General features: G+C 31.1%; 1 protein-coding gene across 13 annotated transcripts in view; it reads left to right on the top strand.

Moving 5' to 3' along the window:
* Stac (C2 and C2B_Munc13-like domain-containing protein staccato) overlaps positions 1-18,672 on the top strand; it is a 29,884-nt gene extending 11,212 nt beyond the window's left edge. For 2 of the 13 annotated variants that reach the window (XM_071714145.1, XM_071714136.1), the window contains exons 2-18: positions 5,786-6,035; positions 12,401-12,565; positions 12,699-12,877; positions 13,150-13,194; positions 13,259-13,418; positions 13,551-14,074; positions 14,253-14,402; positions 14,483-14,620; positions 14,709-14,900; positions 14,975-15,269; positions 15,441-15,799; positions 15,947-16,136; positions 16,220-16,526; positions 16,882-16,992; positions 17,463-17,586; positions 17,690-17,883; positions 18,023-18,672. In XM_071714145.1, the coding sequence (XP_071570246.1) occupies positions 5,786-6,035; positions 12,401-12,565; positions 12,699-12,877; positions 13,150-13,194; positions 13,259-13,418; positions 13,551-14,074; positions 14,253-14,402; positions 14,483-14,620; positions 14,709-14,900; positions 14,975-15,269; positions 15,441-15,799; positions 15,947-16,136; positions 16,220-16,526; positions 16,882-16,992; positions 17,463-17,586; positions 17,690-17,883; positions 18,023-18,117 (3,478 nt within the window). In that variant the 3' untranslated portion in view covers positions 18,118-18,672. Of the gene's footprint in view, positions 1-132; positions 599-3,749; positions 4,505-4,935; positions 5,095-5,785; positions 6,036-7,114; positions 7,296-8,079; positions 8,103-11,060; positions 11,443-12,400; positions 12,566-12,698; positions 12,878-13,149; positions 13,195-13,258; positions 13,419-13,550; positions 14,075-14,252; positions 14,403-14,482; positions 14,621-14,708; positions 14,901-14,974; positions 15,270-15,440; positions 15,800-15,946; positions 16,137-16,219; positions 16,527-16,881; positions 16,993-17,462; positions 17,587-17,689; positions 17,884-18,022 lie in introns of those variants that run through there. The other 11 variants (XM_071714140.1, XM_071714141.1, XM_071714143.1 and 8 more) reach the window with 11 other exon arrangements.
* Positions 18,673-19,580: the final 908 nt, after the last annotated feature.

The raw sequence follows: 19,580 nt of genomic DNA on the forward strand, positions 1-19,580 counted from the left end.
TTATTTTTTTTTAATTTGTCATTTTGAATAAATAAAAAGTATTTTTAGACAAAATAATACCGTAAAATTAAAATTATATAAATACACAAAACACTTTGTAAAATATGCGTAACGGATAAAAGAAGTGAGAATGCTGTGACTTGATAATAGGTGCCATCTACCGAGCGATCAAAAAGTACAAGTGAATGGTTGAATGTTTCATTCAAGAATAAATGGAACGCTTACTAGTCGCACCTATACCGGCCTTAACTCCAGCCGGCATATTTCCGTTGCGAAATACACTTAATTTTCTTTCGCACACGAGGTCAATATCTTGCAAGGAATGTTTCTGTGAGTGCGCGGTTAATATACGTATACCATTTTCTGCAAGTTCCGCAACTATAAGATACAGTTAACAATCGTATGCTTAAAATAACGGTGAAGCTGTTGGAGGATATGCTAAATCGCATATAGGTGCGTACTGATCCATTGCGTGAGATCGAGGAAATCGAACAAAGATGGACGAAGAAACTATGTGGAAAGGTTTCTATCATAAGATCGTAGAAGAGAAATTAGCAAAGGAGAATGAGCAACGAGAGAAATCGGAGCATGAGATAAGGTAAAGAGATTTCAATTGAGTTTCATCATTTACACTGACTTTTAATTACTCTGTATCTCATATGTTTTAACAAAAGACAATGTATGTTTCGTACAAAAAATTTTATGTTATTTATTAAACGAGAAAAACTGTATTTAAATTACTGAAAGGATAATAGGAACAAAGTAATAAAACAAGTGAGTAAAGTATATCAATCTTCTAAAATATCTTTCACAATATATCAAGAATATATTGAGAAAAATATTAAACTCTTCGAACAAAGAAAGAATATGTTTAAAAAATTATTGATACGATTTCTTTTTAACGCGCTGCAACAATCCTGCTAATGTAGATTAAATTTATAATACTATAAAAGCTAAAATTGTACCGATTGCGCGAAAATTATTAAAATATTTGAATACATATAGTATATATTGATAATAACATCAAGAATATAGCAAGATGAGTTCATGAAGTATGACTTATTTTTGGCATAAAACTGGAGCGTCGATAACGGTGAGCTCTGCATGCAAATTCATAATCTTCATGATTGATGATAATGCTTCACGATAAACGAGATGCGTGCTCTTAGCCCATCGGTAAAACCTTAAATTAAATTGTCTGTAACCAGACATGTACGTACGATACATTCTATTAATAGAATGAGACTAACACGGAGAGTTCGGAGGAGGGACTACGTGGCAACTAACAGGTCTGACAATCTATACCTGTATGCAAAACATATAGGTGTGTCTATATATATGTGCTGTTCCACGAGATCTGGTGTCCAAGGTCGGCACGATGTTATATGATTCATAACTACCGCTTGACGTCTTTGTAAGAGATAATTAAGTACTAACGTTGCGCGAGGAACATAAAATCGACCATCTGTGAAGGAATTTGGTCAGGTGTGATCCGATTATATCAATGCAAATAGCTTATTAACGCATCGCAACTTTGTTTCCTCGCTTCACGTTTATGAAGACTGAGATATAATTTTAAACGCTTAAACAAACTCTAAATCTCTAAGTTTGCTAATTGTAATGTGTGTATATAACTATACTATATATATAATATATAAATACATTTATATATATAATTAACATGTTTCTTAATTTCTATCTAATCTATTGCAAATGTAATTGTAATTCTAGTAAGAAAATATATATGCAAAGTATATATATATTTAATACATGTGTCTATTATATAAAACATATTTAATTATTATAAAATAAATTTGCCATTACAACAAAAATAAAATTTTTTAAGAAAATAATTAATTATAACAGAAGAGAGAAGAAAATCGTAGAGCAAATTCTGTTCCATATGTAATGACCTACTTTTATTGTAAAGCAAAATATAGCATCTATTCTATTTTTATTGTATTTCCTATGGTTTCCCACAATTTAATGACATGTTACCGCGAAAATACCATGCATGTCATATCGAAGTGGTCGAGGGAATTCCTTGGTTTTCCCAATGAACAAGAACAAGATGATGAGGAAAAAGTGGAAAGGCGCCTTAGATCATCGCTTTAGGTGAATGGCTTTGCGAGAATCGCAAAAACCCAAATTGATTCTCTGATATTATCTTAGTGAGATCTACAAAGTTGTGACATCGTCAATGTGTACATCAAATAGTTGCTAAAGTTTGCGGAAGTGATTGACAAGTGCTTCGATATTTGCGACGTTGAAGCAATGAAAATTTCTTTCCAATGATAATATTTTACATACACTAACTGTACTACATATTACGTAACATCGCACTGTGGATTTGCAAACTTACTTACCTTTTAAACCGTATAAGATTTAAAATTTCATACGTTTACAAAATAATAAAAACACAAAACACTCCTTAAACACTTGTAACAAAATCAAATTCGACAATTTAATTAAAAAATGTTTAATCTATATGATTATTATATTTATTGGTAAAATAACATGTGCGTCATATATGTATAGTATATGTATTGTATTGGTGAATTTGAAATTGGAAACACAAACATTCCAGCCTAGGAATATATTATTTCGAGGTCATTTAGCTTATTGAAGACTTACATCACAATAGACTTTATACTTATTATGTGTGAACTTGAAATGCAAAACACTATTTTAAGTCGATCAACAAGCTTAAACAAAGTAATAAAAGTGATTGAGGCAAAATACATTTATGTATAATAAATGGAACAAAAGTATAGCGTTTAATTTTTAAATAAATTCGAAGAATATCATACTTAGGATGTGTGTGTGTGTGTGTGTGTAACAGATTTATTTCGTCGATTTTATATATGTTATAAATAAACCATAAATTTGTACCAAATATAAAATAATTTCTGATCTACATGAGATCGATTTATATCAAAATCGATTATCAATTACAGAAACAATCCAGCTGGACTGTTTATCCTTTGAAATTAACATAATATAAGAAGCTAAAAGTAGATGGCAAAAAAGAATAAAATAAAATCGAATAAGTCTACACTGTTCAAACGACGATCGACCGCAGAATACTCGAGTGGCATGCGATACCATGAATCATTTCGTTCTTGAGTTAAGAATAAAAGAGGCTCAGAAAGCAATGCATTGCCTTAAAAAAAAGGAACGCAACAGTGACGCAAGTCAACGAACATCTATTTCTTGCTCTTCTCGCTTCGTAATTCGAGAATGTATTTCGTGTTGTGTTTTTACGAATTGTTTACAGATTATAAAATTTAAATTACAAATTGTTCTCAATGTCTACAATTGTTGATAAAAAATTAATTAATTAATTTCATTAATTTAATTTTTCTACTTATTTATATTGTTTTGTTTAGGATAAAGAGAATATACGTTTGATCAAAGTTATTCAGCTAATTGGAAGATCAGCTGAAATTAATCAAGCTTTCCTCTTGTCTTTTGTTCTCTTACGCAAGTGCGTAAACTGTTTCTTAAAATTAGTTTGTGTGAGTGACAAACAGAGAAATACAAGTTCTACGTATCGAGCTTAATAGTCACGTAACGCACGTTATAAATTAATTCGTTCTTATCTCTTGATCGAACAATTATCTTATCTGATATTGCACGCATTTGCTTAATTTATAATTGCACACTGTATTCGTAAATTCCAAAAAAAATCAGGAATATTACAAATTAATAATTCAAACAAACTGAGAATATTGCATAATAATGTAGCTTCAGGCAATTAAATATTGTTGTAAATTCATGAATCATGATTATTTATCTTCTGTCAGATATGTATAAACATTGCGTCGTTATAATTATAATAAGTATAATTACAAGTCCGTTATAATAAGTGTAATTATAAATCCATTCGAAGCAGGAGATAACTTTTTTGTTACGTCTTTGCTAATTATTTGTGTAATCAAATCCCACACATATCCTGGTTTCTCCTACTTAGTCGCCTACTTTGCTACCTGTTTCCCACTCGAATTCTTATCCAGTTTGCAGTCAGACATGGACCAGTGCATATTTCCAAAACTGTTCATGTGAATCTAACGAACCTATATGAGCCGATTTAATTTCATGGAATCTGTAGGTTGTAATTTGCGAGCATTCGAATTTCGTGTAACTCACAATACTGGGATTCTCCTTCTACGTAACAGGAAAGAAATACTGTGTAATTAAGTTTCCGTTTTATATGACCAAGCCGTAATGTTATGATAGTCAGTATGAACGAAGCCGCGGTACGAGAACATAGCTTCTAGAAAAGATAACTCAGTAACTTGAGAAAAACAATCCATCTTACTGAAATGTGAGCACAAACGTTAATTCGTTTCTGTTACCATAATTAATTCTTGCATGATATATTGCATGAAAAAGTTCCTTGGAAGTGATATCTTCTAATGTCACAGTGCATCCCGTTGTGTCTTATCAAAAGAGGTGTTATATTCTGCAGAAGACTCTCAAAGTGTTGAACAGTGCAATATGTGTAAAGAAAGCATTCAAATTTTTCGTGAAAGATTTGTTTGTTAGCTTTATATAACTGAGTTTTAGTTCTGTAAAATTAAATTTATCATAATAAACTTATGATTTAATTTAAGCAGAAAAGTCAATAATATTAGACAATTGTTTTTTATCACGTTCTTTTATTGGCAATAATATTAAAACAATAATTTACACATTTTTTGTATCTTTTTATTATATGTATGATAATATTTAGTACGAAAGAGATAGTTTAATATATTTATTTTTATTACGCCTATAGTATACGAGTTCAAAATAACATAACTGAAATTATCAAAAAGACAAATAGTAAATAAAATTTAAATATAAAAACCGAGAACTTTTCTTGTCTGACAATGTAACGTGATTTTTCCTGCGTGAATTTTCATTGGAAGACGTATGATGTTTTTACTAAAGGATTGAGAAAAGGAAAATGGCGCACTTTGTAAAACTGGACGAGAAACATCCTTACTATGCGATCGCGGCTTTACGAATGTCTCAAAGGCCGGAAGCGAGAAAAGTGACCGTCGCGAGAGTCTATTGGAAATTTGCGGCGTTCAACTTTATTAACAAAAGGTGAAACGAAATGTTTGTGTGTGTGCGATTTGCACTGATGGAAAAGTTTGCGCTGTATTTTAGCACAGTAGTGTTGCAGTATTTTATGCGCTTTTTTGAAGCCATAAGTCATGCTTTTCAGTAATTTGTACATACTCAGATGTATGTACTCGCAATCCTCGCTCCCAATATCTTTCCTAAAAATTTTTCCACATGTTTTTTTCCTTTGTGTTCTTTTCCAAAGCCTGATATATTTATTTCGTTTTGAATATTTTACTGACAAATGTTTTGTTTCTGAATAATCACAATAATAAAATCAGCAAAATGTTTGAAAGCGCTATAACGTATGTTTAAGATTATTAAGTTATTTATGCTACACGTGAATTTCATATTAATTTTATGTTATAGTAGCGTAGAAGTATGCTAATTTATGATTCTAAATGTATAATATATTTATTCATTGTATGTACTAGAATATGTACTAGAATGTACTTTAATTATGTGCATGAGAATATTATTTTAACAATTTGTTAATATATTAGGTGAAAGTATTTTGTTATTTTAATATTGCTATGAATACTACCAATATGCATACACATACGTAGATATTATAATACTGTGAAAAGAGGAATTTTCTTTATAAAATAAAAATAATTCTAAAATTAAGAAATTATTAAACTTGTTATTAATCTGAAATAATATCTTATTCTAGAATACAAGAATCAGATGGCGGCTTCTTCGAAAATCTCGGCACATTGCTCGCGGAAAAAGCTCGCGCCCAGGAACAAGCAGAAGGTCCACTTCCAGAAAAAAAAGATGAAACACAGGAAGAAGAAGAGGAAGATACCTTGAATGAGGAAGGAAGCATCGATGAACCAATCGAAGCTTTGCTGGAAACTGACAGCGACAGAGATGAAAATGAACATGCTCGGAATTTCTTGGCCGAATCGGTGGGCTTAAACGTAAGTGACAAAATCTTTAACTTATTACTAATATGACATGGGGTAAATTATAAATTTTAATGTATATATAAATTCTTATAGTTTCTTGCTCAAGTGACGATAAAATATCACACTGCAATTTTTTCTTACTGTAATAACAATAACGTTTTTAAAATGAAACAGTTGTTTCTTTTAAAGTCGAATGTGAGAGATATCATAATCGGTAAAATTAAATACAATAATTAAACTCAGATTTCAAATTCAAGTATAGGGTTTGAGATCAATAATGCACTGTGAAAACTAGAAACTTGATAGATCTTCTCTTAGAGACGCTATTATCATCTGGTAAGATTCTAATTCAAGATAGATTATTTCATCGTCTACTTCGGAATATTAATGACTACTTTCGGCAAGAGAACGAATTCTCACACGTTAACGGCACGCGGAGTGTTGCCTGAAAATATTTCGAGTAGCTCCATACCGCATCACCTACGTCAATAGATAACGGATAGTCTGTTCAAGATCAAAACGGCTCTGCGTGTAATTCTGAAAAACTTTTAACGTATTATATACTTACACCGCATAATTCGAAACAGATTCGTTGACATGGGAGAGTGGCTTAAGGTGATAATTGCATTAGTTTGTAAAATGATATTAAATTGTAAAAATGTATCTACATACCTCATCATCTCAATCTAAATATCTAACATACAAACATCTAAAAAAACTTTTTAGAGGCTATTTACTATATAACAAATAATAAAAAACTTGATGATTAAGAATAATATATTGGAACAATTTAAACAAAAAAATTTGATTGATTAGAATACTTATAAATTAACGGAGAATAGTTCGTATTATATTTTGTCGGCAACTTCATAAATACGCGTGATGCAGCTATTTCATAAACCTGTTAGGTGATTATTCTCTCGATTGTTACTGCATAACATACATTTGATTTTTTTATAATAGACATGTTCATAATAGACATTCATGATTCATGCTCCTGTTCGTACGATCGAAACTTCATATTTTCTGTATATTGCTACATGTTCTGCCGCGTGATTGAACGACTGGTAACAATATTGATTTTTCCAAAGGTCTCAGTCTGGTAGGGAAGGTAGTCGAAGTTAGACGCTCCCTTGCGTTGCCATGCGAAACACTGTCACAATTCTCTTCCTTCAATTTTATCTTTAAATCCGTTTGTTATTAAAAATAATGCACTTGACCGAATTCAACAAACCACTTTTTCCTAAAATGGACGGAAAGAAAAAGAAACGCGTAAGTCTGACATCATCTAAATTATTTTATTAGCACATTTTTATTATTTATACTCTAATCCGTATTATATTTAACGATATTAATTGTACGCACATTTTTACTCAATTTGCAAAAAAATATCTTATCATTTGTATCTGTAGTCGCAAATAATTTGATCACAAGAAATTCATTAATATAGTGAATGTATCCTTTCATATATGTATAGATATTTAATTTTCATGATGTCATGCGCATTAAAATGTTCCAATAAATTTTTATTGCTTTAGAAAATAATCGCTTATTCTTAGGGTTTAAAGTCGAACTTTGATACAGTCAAAATCGACAAAATCGATTGCAATATTTTCATAATATGACATAATAATGCTTGTTTGTACACCGTACACCCTCTGTACTGGGGTGTTATGCGTTACGCTTAATCGAGCAGTTAAACTCAATCTGAAATGAGATCCACGTGTTCGTCCGTTAGCAAATGCACTAATACGAAGTCGTCTAGTCGACGTACGACGACTCTGATCTGTTGGTCCATCTATTCCTGGCAGTGTGGTGCTCGCCTCCGTCAAGTTCCTGTCTTGTCTTCTCACGCTGATTATCCTGACCACCTTCTGTAGTTTTATCGCTAATTGTTGCCGTTTGATTAATTGTATTAGCAATCCTCAAAATATATTTGTCAAGGGATTAAGAATGAAACACGGTGAAGTTATTCGTATGTCTCTGCGTGAAATTAATAAGTGATTTAGTTAGCTAAGGGGATAGCAAATTTTCCTTAAGTTAATCCGTTTCAAATTATTTTAATATCTGAGATCATCGGTGAGTTATGAGAGAAATGTGTACTCTAAAACTGAATGAGTGATATACAGTTTGACTTGCTACGTGTTGTGAATAACGTGCCATTTTAGAAGACTAAATGCCAAAACAATTGCATATATTTTACTGATAAAATTTGTAATATTTTCGTTACATTACAAATTAATTTTAATATAAAAATAAGTTATTGCTAATGTTCAAACATGAGAAATCGTGCGCGTATATATTTAAAAAAATTAAAATTAAACTATAACAGAATGTTCAGACTTAAAAAAAGCGGAAAGTTATTTAAACAATAAAAAAATAATAAAAATCAGTTGATGCAACAATAATGTGGTAAAGATAATATGCAATATAAGCATAATTAAAAAAAATTGCTATAAGAATAGTTTATTCAGTGAAACATTGTTACAAGCTGTAGCACTTCAATATTTGGAATTTGCTAAGTCGTAAAAATAAATCACTACTCAGAAAACGAGGTTAAAATGCTTTCTTTCTTCTTCTGTTCGATTGCCTCTTGAAAAATTGGCAAATTGTCAGGAACACTGTTTAAAAATGAAACGAAACATAGTACGATCTGGTTTTTCAATATCCATAGTACTTTTCTTATTTTTATTCTCACTAAATCTTCTTAAACATAAATCGGTGATTTCTATTATTATTTGATTGCAAGATATTTCTATTTAATACATTCAAGTTTTGAACATTAACGATAAATTTTGCATTAAAAGCTGCCATAATACAGTTAACACAATGTGAAAATAATGTACGTGGTGCAAATTTATTATATTATAGTATTGCAAATAATAAATTGTGATTACTATAACGTCGCTATATGATACAAAATAGCTGACATCTTAAACGAACTCATCCTCGTCGAAAAATAGAATTGGTATTGAAGTGGGCGTAAGAAGTTGGACCGTCTCAAAATTGCATAATTCAGCGAAAATTAAACGAAGATTAAATACGAAGGACGAAAGTATCTTCATACATTCATACATCCTACTTATCATACAACGGGTGTCTCGATGGTGTGCCTTGATGGCCAATGAACTAATTGTTGGTATATCAGCTTTCATTGGACGCAATTGTGCGAACGTATGAACGCATTGTGTTTGCACTTGCCCTGTGGGTCACTCTAAACGGGATACGACATAGTTCCTTTGTGTCCAGATTCGCCGATTGTTTTCATGTTGATTAGCGCACGCAACCATAACAATAATTCCTGAGAAAGAAGAACGCTCTCTTTGTGAGATACAGTTAAAAGATATTAGCGCGAAAGAATTGACGCATAAAAATTAATAAAGAGAATCGTTAATGCATATTAAATACTTGTGATTTTAGCAGATTTCGTTTTATTAGTATATACGACCCATGAGACACAATACAAAACAAATACTAAATCTCACTGTCAGAGTCAATTGCTCTTGGCAACTATATTTGCCTGTGGACATTGATATTGAAGGCTGTGCTCCAATTCTAGTCTCAAATATAGAATTCTTAATTTCACGATCAATAGCAATTAAAAATTCCCATACGGATAACAGAATGTGTAAAGTCTAAAAAAATTACTGTCCCAAAATTTTAACAATTCAATATAATAATATGTTGATGTATGCCTCTATTATAATAATCTCAAATATATATATATATATATGTCAATAATAAGAAATCTATATGTAGTTTATTAACAATGTTTAACTTAATTTTTTGTTTAGTTATATGTAAGAATCACAGAATTTAATAATTTTGCATAAATTATCTACATATATTAAACTTTTAAAATGTTCAAAATATTATTAACTGTTCCAAAAAGTGTGTAATAAATCTGTGTGGATAGTTTATTTAGAAAGTATCTCTTTGAAACCGCGGTAGTTTGAAACTATTTTAAGCACACATGTTTACCGCATTACTGATCATCTTTCCGCCAGAAGTACATTGAAAAATGCTGAAACCTGCAATTAAAGTAAAGATATACTGATCTAAGTTATACTGAATAATATTACATAACTTTAAAACTTGTCATTTTCATGTCATATTAAACACACACTGATGCATGATGTAGCTAATAACCTTCAATGTTTACTAATAATCCAAAGTTTGTCACAGCCAGCGTGGCTAAAACTTATCTGTTCCCTTAAAGAGTTGTACGGCATTAATAACATGTTTTTACGCTGATAAGTCGACAATAAATTTTTAATTATCTGAATTTTTAATTAGCTGAATTTTTAATTATCTTGAGTTATATGAACACCTAAAGATTGTCTTCAAGCAAACTTTACTTTTCAATATTGCACATGATAGAAAAATAATTTAAGCTCAACATGTTGAAACGTAACAATCGTGTATAATGCAAAAACAAAACTACAAGATATGATGCAATGAGAATTTCAGTAGCGATAAATTTTATCCAAAGCTTATCTCTCACTGTCAGTTAAAATACTCGTGCATAGTTATATCATAGACCGTATGATAACGACTAATTCCATAACATTACGATATATGCGGTGCTACGGTTCATGACAATCATTAATTATGCAGGCAAACGATTGAATATGGACGACTCGGTGTATTGTCGATAAGAGAGGTCGTGGCCATCGTAGAAGTTCATCTTTGGCCGACCAAATGAGTTTAATACCGCAACGAAATTCGTCGATCGCGCGTGCGATAAATCGGCATCTTCTCTCTGTCGTCAGTAAAGCATAAAATGCTTACGAAAAATTATCTTTGGCTAAAACAATAATCTTTTATTGCCTCCCCTCCCCCTAGTCGAAGTGTAAGTGTACGTTAGGGGTCAGTGCGCGGAATTCTTTGTCCTCACGCAAGGTCCAAATGTGTTTGCGTGAGCAGGTTCAACGTCTAATTGAAGCCAGGACCGCTGGTGCATGAACGTCATTGTTCTTCCCGAACAACATGATCTTCTGTCTTGCATCTCCACGGGTCATTGTCGTGCCGTTCTAGATTCCTTTTCGCTAGATCTACTGTCCGTTATCGTCGTCGCAGCTGTTCGAGAATCGTCTGAGAAAATTGTCGGCGTGTCGCTTAAGCAAAAGAATTATGGTTCGGCCATTTAATAATGATTGCGTTGGACACGGATAGTGCAAATCACGGAAGAACTGCGTGAAAACTGTAGAATGTGTAATTTATCGTGACTATATGACAGTCCCCTTGTGATTTTGTTGTTTGTGAATTCGAGAAGTAAAATAGTTACATGAAATTCAATATGGTGAGCACAAATCCGCCCATAGGGGCGTCCACCCTCAATCGTATGAGAAATACATTTTGTGGGGTGCCAAAGGCTGAAATTGAGCGTAGGACTAATGCGCTTTTGCAATCCATGACGGTGAGTCTGATCATCCCAGACAGTTGTGATTAATGATAAGGAAAATTTGTACATCTCAAGAGAAACACGTATTAGTATTTCCATAAAAAAAATTTATTAATTTTATTGACTTTATACTTCTTTTTCTTTTCAAATGGTGTAGGTTTATTTCATTTATGTGCTTCCGCTATTCTAAAATTTTTTAACTTCCTTATTCTAAAAAAATATTAAAATATACATTAATACAATTTTATTTTTAAATATTAAACTGCAATTTTTATTTTATATTAGCAATTAGAAAAATTGAAATTGCACTTTATTCTGGATATAGTACTGTATGTATATACATGTCATATACATTCTACGATAGTTCTCTAATTTCATAATTTAGATCATGTACATATTATTTTTATTGTCTGACCACAATAATTGTTTTAAAAACGTTAAAAAATGCTATATTTACAGTGAAACGAAGCAGAAGTAAACTGTTTAGCCGAGAAGCACGATTAATTATTTATCCTGACATTATCCCGAGCTCCCCGTTTACAATATATAATTTAAATGTAACGTACATGGATACTTCGACTGAAAACATTTATATACTCATTGTCAGACATACTAATGATATCTTCAGCAAAGCTCCAAAAATACCCTTAAAAAACTATTTAATATTATTGGCAAAATCATATTATAACAGTGACTCTCACGAAACTAATCAAATGTACTATACAACAATTATCTACAACTAATTAATTTGAAGAAAACAATCAATGAAAACGGCTTTTCAAAATTAATATAACATATAAACAAATAAATATCTATGATTTCTTGCACAGATATCTTTGTTCACGAATTTTCGAAAAAAATTTGTAATAATGGTATTTCATAAGTTTCGTGAGTCACTATACATACATGTATTTCTTGAAAAGTTCTCTCTACTTTTTTATAACTAATGTTATTTGTAATGTATTGTCTATAGATCGAGGAGCTTTATACTGCGTTAGTATATATGACACAACATCAAATTGGCTTCGACGTCTCTAAAGAATGTAGCCAAGAAACTCTTTTGAACCATTTACAAAATGCCTTCAAAATTGATAACATAACACACGAGAGAGTGTTGGAACAAACGGGAAATCTTGAGGTAATTTATTTTCACAATTATTTTATATAAAATTTTTACATAAAATGACATAGCATCACAATTTCATCGTGTACCTATATATTTACACACATAAAAAAATGTACATGTATATTAAAAAAATTTTCATGTTTAGCCACCAGAACTACATCTTAACGTTGAAGTAATCGAAGCCAAAGAATTAATCTCCAAAGATTCTAACGGCAAAAGTGATCCTTTCTGCGCTCTATATCTCGAATCAGCACCTACCAGAAGATATAATACTGCCGTGAAAACTTGCACACTAAGCCCAATCTGGGAAGAACACTTTGAATTGTAAGTGAAATAGATATTTTCTTGCTTTTAAAAGAATCACCATTCTAATTTACCGCATTACATTTTTTCATTTATGACAAATTTTATTAGTTTTAAAATGTTTAGACGACATAAACATATTAAATATTTTAATATCTCACTAGTTTAATTAATTGTACAATTAAAAATTAATTAAATATTGCATTAGAAATGGTCAAGATTGAAGTTTTACTTTATAACTGAAAAAAATTTTTATCGGATATTATTATAATATTGTATCTGTTATTATTTAGGCCACTCGAAGATCCTGAAAACGATGTCTTATACCTTGAAGTATGGTAAGTTATACATATTGCTTTGTGTAATTATTACTAATTATTAATTATTTTTATCTTATTCTAGGGATTTTGATGCTGCCGAAACTGTGCCTGAAAAGATGAGTAAAGTTAAAGATATTAAAGGTGTTCGTGGCTTAGTTAAATTAGCGAAAGAAATTGCAGTAACGGCTACAACTGGTAGTCACAATAATGAATTCATTGGTCGATGTCGGATACCATTGAAGGTAATATAACAAATTTTTTTTAAAGAGCATATTTTCATACATATATTTATTTTCATAAATACATTGCATTGTATTAATATTGTATTTATAAACTTTAAATATTAAATATATATTTTGTTCATATATTTTTAGGATATACCCACAACGGGCCATACAATGTGGTACGTTCTAGACAAGAAAAACAAGTCCAAGCGTCGTGGTGTTGTGAAGCTTCGACTGGCCTTCAGCGCGGAACATAATGCACAAGTGGCCGCACAAGAGCACCGGCACCTGCTAAGAGTGCTGCTTCTTCACGAGATTGAAACGGAAAAAGTCGAAAAGTATTGTTGGTGTGGTCGTTGGTCAGGACCAGCCGAAGCGCTCATTCTTCAACATAGCGCGCAACGTGGTTTATTAGCTAGAAATCTCGCTCTGGCACAATGGGTCGAATACGCAAGCATCCATCAGGAACATCCATTAAGTTTCACAGTCTTTAATAAACTCGTAATCGACTTGCTCAGACCAATGGACAGCGGTCTGTTCTCCGTTGACGAAACTAAACTCTTCTGGAAAGCCACGAAGAAAATTGTATTTTCATGCTTAAACAGTATACGAAAAATTAGAAAGTTAATTTTGGGGGATAAAAATACCATGGTACAATTATCTTCCATTTTAGGGTAATTGCTTATATTCTTACAATATTTTATTAACTTTACAATATATGATATTAATGCAGATAATTCTTTATATTAAATATTATTGAACATTAATTAATATTGATATTTAATGATATTTATAATATTAAACTTCAGATTGGTGAAGCAAAATTCTTAAATGAATAATCAATAATTTTAGGATATTATCATCTATATCCTCTCTGAAAGTTCCTGAAGATATTAATCTCTTTCCGGCCAAAATGTATTTCTGGTTTTCTGAAGCTGATGATTTAAAGATAGACATAATCCAGGCTTTAGAATACACTATTACACAAAGCTGCGCCGAATGGTAAGCAAAGCAAAACGCACAAACTTAATATATTTCATTCTTTTGTAGTTTTACTAAGCGCATATTTTAATATGTTCTAGGTTTGAACACATACTAAGCAATAATTCGCCTGATACAGAATCGGATGAAGACGCGCTTAGGTATCATATTAAAGTAATACAATTAATTAGAGCGGACTTACAGAAAGCTATTGATTATTATGACAAATTATTCATAAGGTAAGTCGATCTGTCTTATAAGATGCGTAGAGAATATTTATCTATTCAATAACATAGACAATATATAAACATTAATTACAAATTTTAGGAGAGTCAATGTTCCGTATGCAAGAATGATGTATATTGCGTATGAAAAGAGAATCAGTGATATGTGCATGATCATTATAGAGGACGTGTGTGCCAGATTGAAACGAATTGAAGTTGATAGCACTGACAACGCGGAATTGAGTTTAGGCACGACTCTATTCGAGCTTTACCTCACGCTTCAAAGATATGCCACGTGAGTTTTTTAATTTTGCAAAATTTACTTGATAAACTTTAAACCTTTCGTTAATTTTGACATACAATTTGCAGACTTGGTCAGGTACTTTGTGCCGAAGGACAATTGGAGGATATGAAGATACATAGTTATTACGATTGGTTTAGGGGTGGTGTTGCACATTGGCTGGAAATCGCAGTGTATAAAGCACTTAAACGCATCGACAGAGCTGTCGAAATTGATACTTTGCAAGCAGTTGACAATAGCGTTCAGTATAGTTCCAGCGCTGTAGATACATTAACAACATTCTATCAAATTAAAGTTTTTTGGACGCAGCTAGCGTGGCCCGACGTTGAAGGTTCCTATACGTTCGTAGCAAGAATTATTGATGTAAGTTCGAGAATTCTATTTTCTCAAATGGACTTAAATGGTCCATTTAAGTTAAATTGACGTATATGTATTGTCGTTGATAAGGAAATTAATGTATTGCAAGCAAATATATAGGATTGAGAGAAATAAAGATAACTTTGAACAATTTAAAATAAAATAATTGCTTTGCAGGACATTTGTAAATGTTCCATGGCATATGCAGATAAAATGGCAGTAAAAGCGGAGCTGACAACAGAATTAGAACAACTCGCGCAGAGTAGCGTCTATGAAAAAAGGTTTACAATATCGACGGCCTGGTGCTTTGCCATTAATAATATCGATTATATCCGAACATCGATCGCACCGCTGGCCAAAGATTTGGGACTGCAGAATATTGTGGATGCTTTAGGAGAGCACAAGACTCATGAGGAGGCTGATCGTTGCCGACAGACTCTTCAGCTTATCATTGACAACGCCACGGATACTGTGAAGAACAAGATCATAGAGTTGTTGGAAGTTGTAGCCAACAAAATGACTCCTGCAATGAACAGGTGCGTGAATATAACTGAAAATGCGTCATTTTCTTTTAATTCAATTGACATTTGTAATAGTTTATAATACGATTTATAAAAATATACATATAATTAATTTAGTTACGTTTTAAAGTACCTTAAGGAGAAATTTCTTTGCGTTTTCAGATATCTCATGGAGGGTGCCGAATTAATTGACACGACCAGCAACGCAATGGATCGTCTGCTACAGTATTTAGACAGTAATCTAGGAACTTTGCATGATAATCTCAACGAAGATAACTTTAACAGAGTTCTCCTAGTGATTTGGGAAATTATATCGCAAACGTTGTATGAACTAGTCAACACCAATTTAGAGGTGAATAACAAGAATACAAGCATATTTCTTTTCCTTATCATAAAAAGCTTCAGTTTTCCATAAAATAACACTATTGCTTGTAGAAACGACGACCACCAGCATTTTACTCGAACTTGCATAAAACTCTTCACACACTTATTCGATTCTTTAATCTCGATGCCGATGAAACAGCAAACGTGCAAGTTTTAGAGAAAATCGAACGTGTTTTAAAATTACATGGACTTGAGACTGCCGAACTCGTACATCGTTTTCATCAGGAACGTATGGAAGAACAGAAGGAAATGGAAGAACCCATTTACGGTCTTGTCAGCGTCAAAGCATACTTCCTTGATAATTCATTGAATATACAGATTCTGAATGCCAGAAATCTCCGTTGTATAGATAGCAATGGTGAGTAAATTAAAATTTTTTTATAAAGAAATATAAAAAGTTAACGAAATTTCTCCTCAATGGTATAAAAGTAACATTTGCGAAAGTAATAAAAATGTTATAATTAGACGAAAACTAAATAACTTGAATAAACACGAAGTGGAGTTTTGCAGTTACGAAAAAAAAAAAATTATCTGACAAGTGAAAAGTTTGATGATATAAGTAAATCAAATGATACAAAACAAAAATTTTAAGCTGATTAACCGCAATAATTATTTTTTTAATAAAGATTTATGTATTTTTTTATGAAAATTATGATGGGACTTCAATTCTGATACGTTCAATCGCTGGTGAAAACAATCGCGGAATTTCAAAGAAGAAATGACAATTTTTTTCGATTTTATAGGCCATTTTATAGGCAAGCTGTCTACTCTTGAGCGTAAACTACATTCAAAATCTAAACAAAGAGTCAAAGAAGGGAAGACAAGTATGTAAAAGCGAATATAAAATGGAGTTCTTCCTCATCAATTGTTACATGATTCTTTATCAAATTGCTTGCTCTCGCGGAAATAGCATTTTGGGAATGCATGGCACGAATTTGTATTGAATTGACGTTTTGTAAAAGTAGCAAAATATAGTCTCTAATGAATACAATGGTCTTCCTGGCTCAAAAGGATCGAATATTGTTACGGAATATTGTTTACGTCGATTATTTGTAATCTCTTATCTATGAGGTTCTCTAAAATCTTATTCTTACCGAATAAAAATATATTTTACACATTGTTAATTGAAATCAATTACTAGTAATTAAATTAATGTTAATTAACCTCACAGATAAGAATATATGTCGTCAGCATTGATAATCACTTTCACCTTGCATGAATAGTTTCACAGTGGGTTTCTTCAAATGTTAAATCATGTTATGTGTGAAATCTGAGTTTTCTATGTTTATTACAGGTAAATGCGATTCCTACGTAAAAGTCAGATTATTGCCTGAAGAGAAATTTGCCGAAATTAAAGCGCCGAAGACACGTGTGCAGAAAGAAACGGTCTTTCCCCTTTTTGATGAAACATTTAACATGTTAGTAATGTACCTAATTATTATTGTTTCAAAATCATTATATGTATGGGATATAAATAGAAAATAGAATAGAATATTTATGAAATAATTTCAACATTTACAGTCCTCTTACTCCGGAACAAAGAGCTATAGAGAATGCTATAGTGGCATTTGAGGTAAAAGACAAGGACTTTCTCAGATCAAGATTTATGGCTGAAGCTTTTTTACCATTTAATGAGATTCCTGACACTGAACCAGAAACTGGCTTCGCAATTTTAGAACAAATACATCTAAAACTTTCTCGTCCGACCAAGAAAAGTATGTAACAAATTTTTAATTTGAAAATAATATAGAATATATTATATGTCTGTCAAATTTCAATATAAGTATAGCCATACATATGCATACTATTCATGTGTAAATGCCATATTAAACATAAATTTATATTAATTTAAAGATACGGATGTCATTCGCGCATTGGAGCATCGGAAAGGAGACAATCAAGCGACAGACTTCATTTCAAGACTTAATACTAAAACAAACTCTAAATGATCCACGTGGAGCTTCGACATTGATCTACGTTTGGACAATTTTCGAAAATATGCAATGCAGAATATATATACACAACTCAGTCTATACAAGACGTGGCGATGTTAATGTGCCAGTGTTGCCTTATCGAAAGTCGCTGTGAATATTTGTTGACACATGTTCAGTCATCACGCCATCATAAATTCCATAACGCGATACTCACAAGTGTCTTAGGCTGTGCATAGTTTCGATTGTTTTTATACTTTCGAGAGAATTATTGAATATCGCATTTTGAAACTTTAAACCGAAACTGTAAGGCTGAGTAAGTGCTACTTATAGAGATACCTATGATTGTATTTATTGTGAACAGGTAATTAATCATGTTGAATGACTATATACTCATTGTCAGAAATACTTTTGTAATATATATGTATTGTAACAAAAACTTATACATAATTTGTGATGCAATAGAAATTTGGAAATATCTTTTATATTGTACATGTGTAAGTAATATTGTTATATCTAGCAAATGAAGCATGTACCATAGATTCTAATAATATTAAATGATAAAATAACTGACATTATAATTGTTCTATCATTAGTATTATTTCTATCAAACAATTATATCTTTAGAAAATTGTTAACATTTTTATTTACAATGTATAGCTTTAATAATTTTTATTATTTTGAGATATACAATTTTCTATCTTGAATAAATATTTTACATTAATAAAATAAATAATATTTATCTACAAATTTTTATATGACCAACAGAAGGAAAAGGTCATTTTCCTAGAAATTCATTGTAGTACCATCTATTGAACAGGATATTATACATATGATTGAGCTCAAAACGAACTATAATTTTAGGCAATAATTAAATAATTAATTTAAAACTAAAATTTAAAAAGCTAAATAATCTTAGTAGTTATTAATGTTGTACAATTATGTGATATGTATAGATATTATCTAATCTAATAGCGGTATCTGAATATACAGAAGTTGGGAAACACAGCAAACGGTACGTTATTCGACGAAAAGATGGCGTCAGCATCCTCTCACAGATACTTCGTTTCAATTGTATAAGTTGATAAACAAAATTAAAATTATACATATATATGTATGTAATATAATTTTTATTTTATATAATATTAATAATACTTAATAAATAATTAACTGTTTGTATATATTTAATAAATTTCTATAAAGTAAATACGTTTCCAGAATTTCAATATTATTGATAGAGTTTTTCTTATTTTTCTTAATTCTTCTTAATAAAAAAAATAAAAACTATATAATAAATTTTTAATCATCTAATATCTAGTGTAACTTAACTTTTTATTAAAAAAGAACCAATGATGTTGCATTTATGTCACTATGAATGAGTTCTCTCTTTAAAAGTTTCAATAAATAACATAATATATTGGAGCTAAAAAATGTTTTATCTTTTTATCTTTTATATGTTACTCTTGCCAACATATCAGTTG

Source organism: Temnothorax nylanderi, unplaced genomic scaffold, assembly GCF_030848795.1.
Source record: "Temnothorax nylanderi isolate EJ_2023f unplaced genomic scaffold, tnyl_v1.0 TNYL_tig0135_pilon, whole genome shotgun sequence".
NCBI classification, from domain to species: Eukaryota; Metazoa; Arthropoda; class Insecta; order Hymenoptera; family Formicidae; genus Temnothorax; species Temnothorax nylanderi.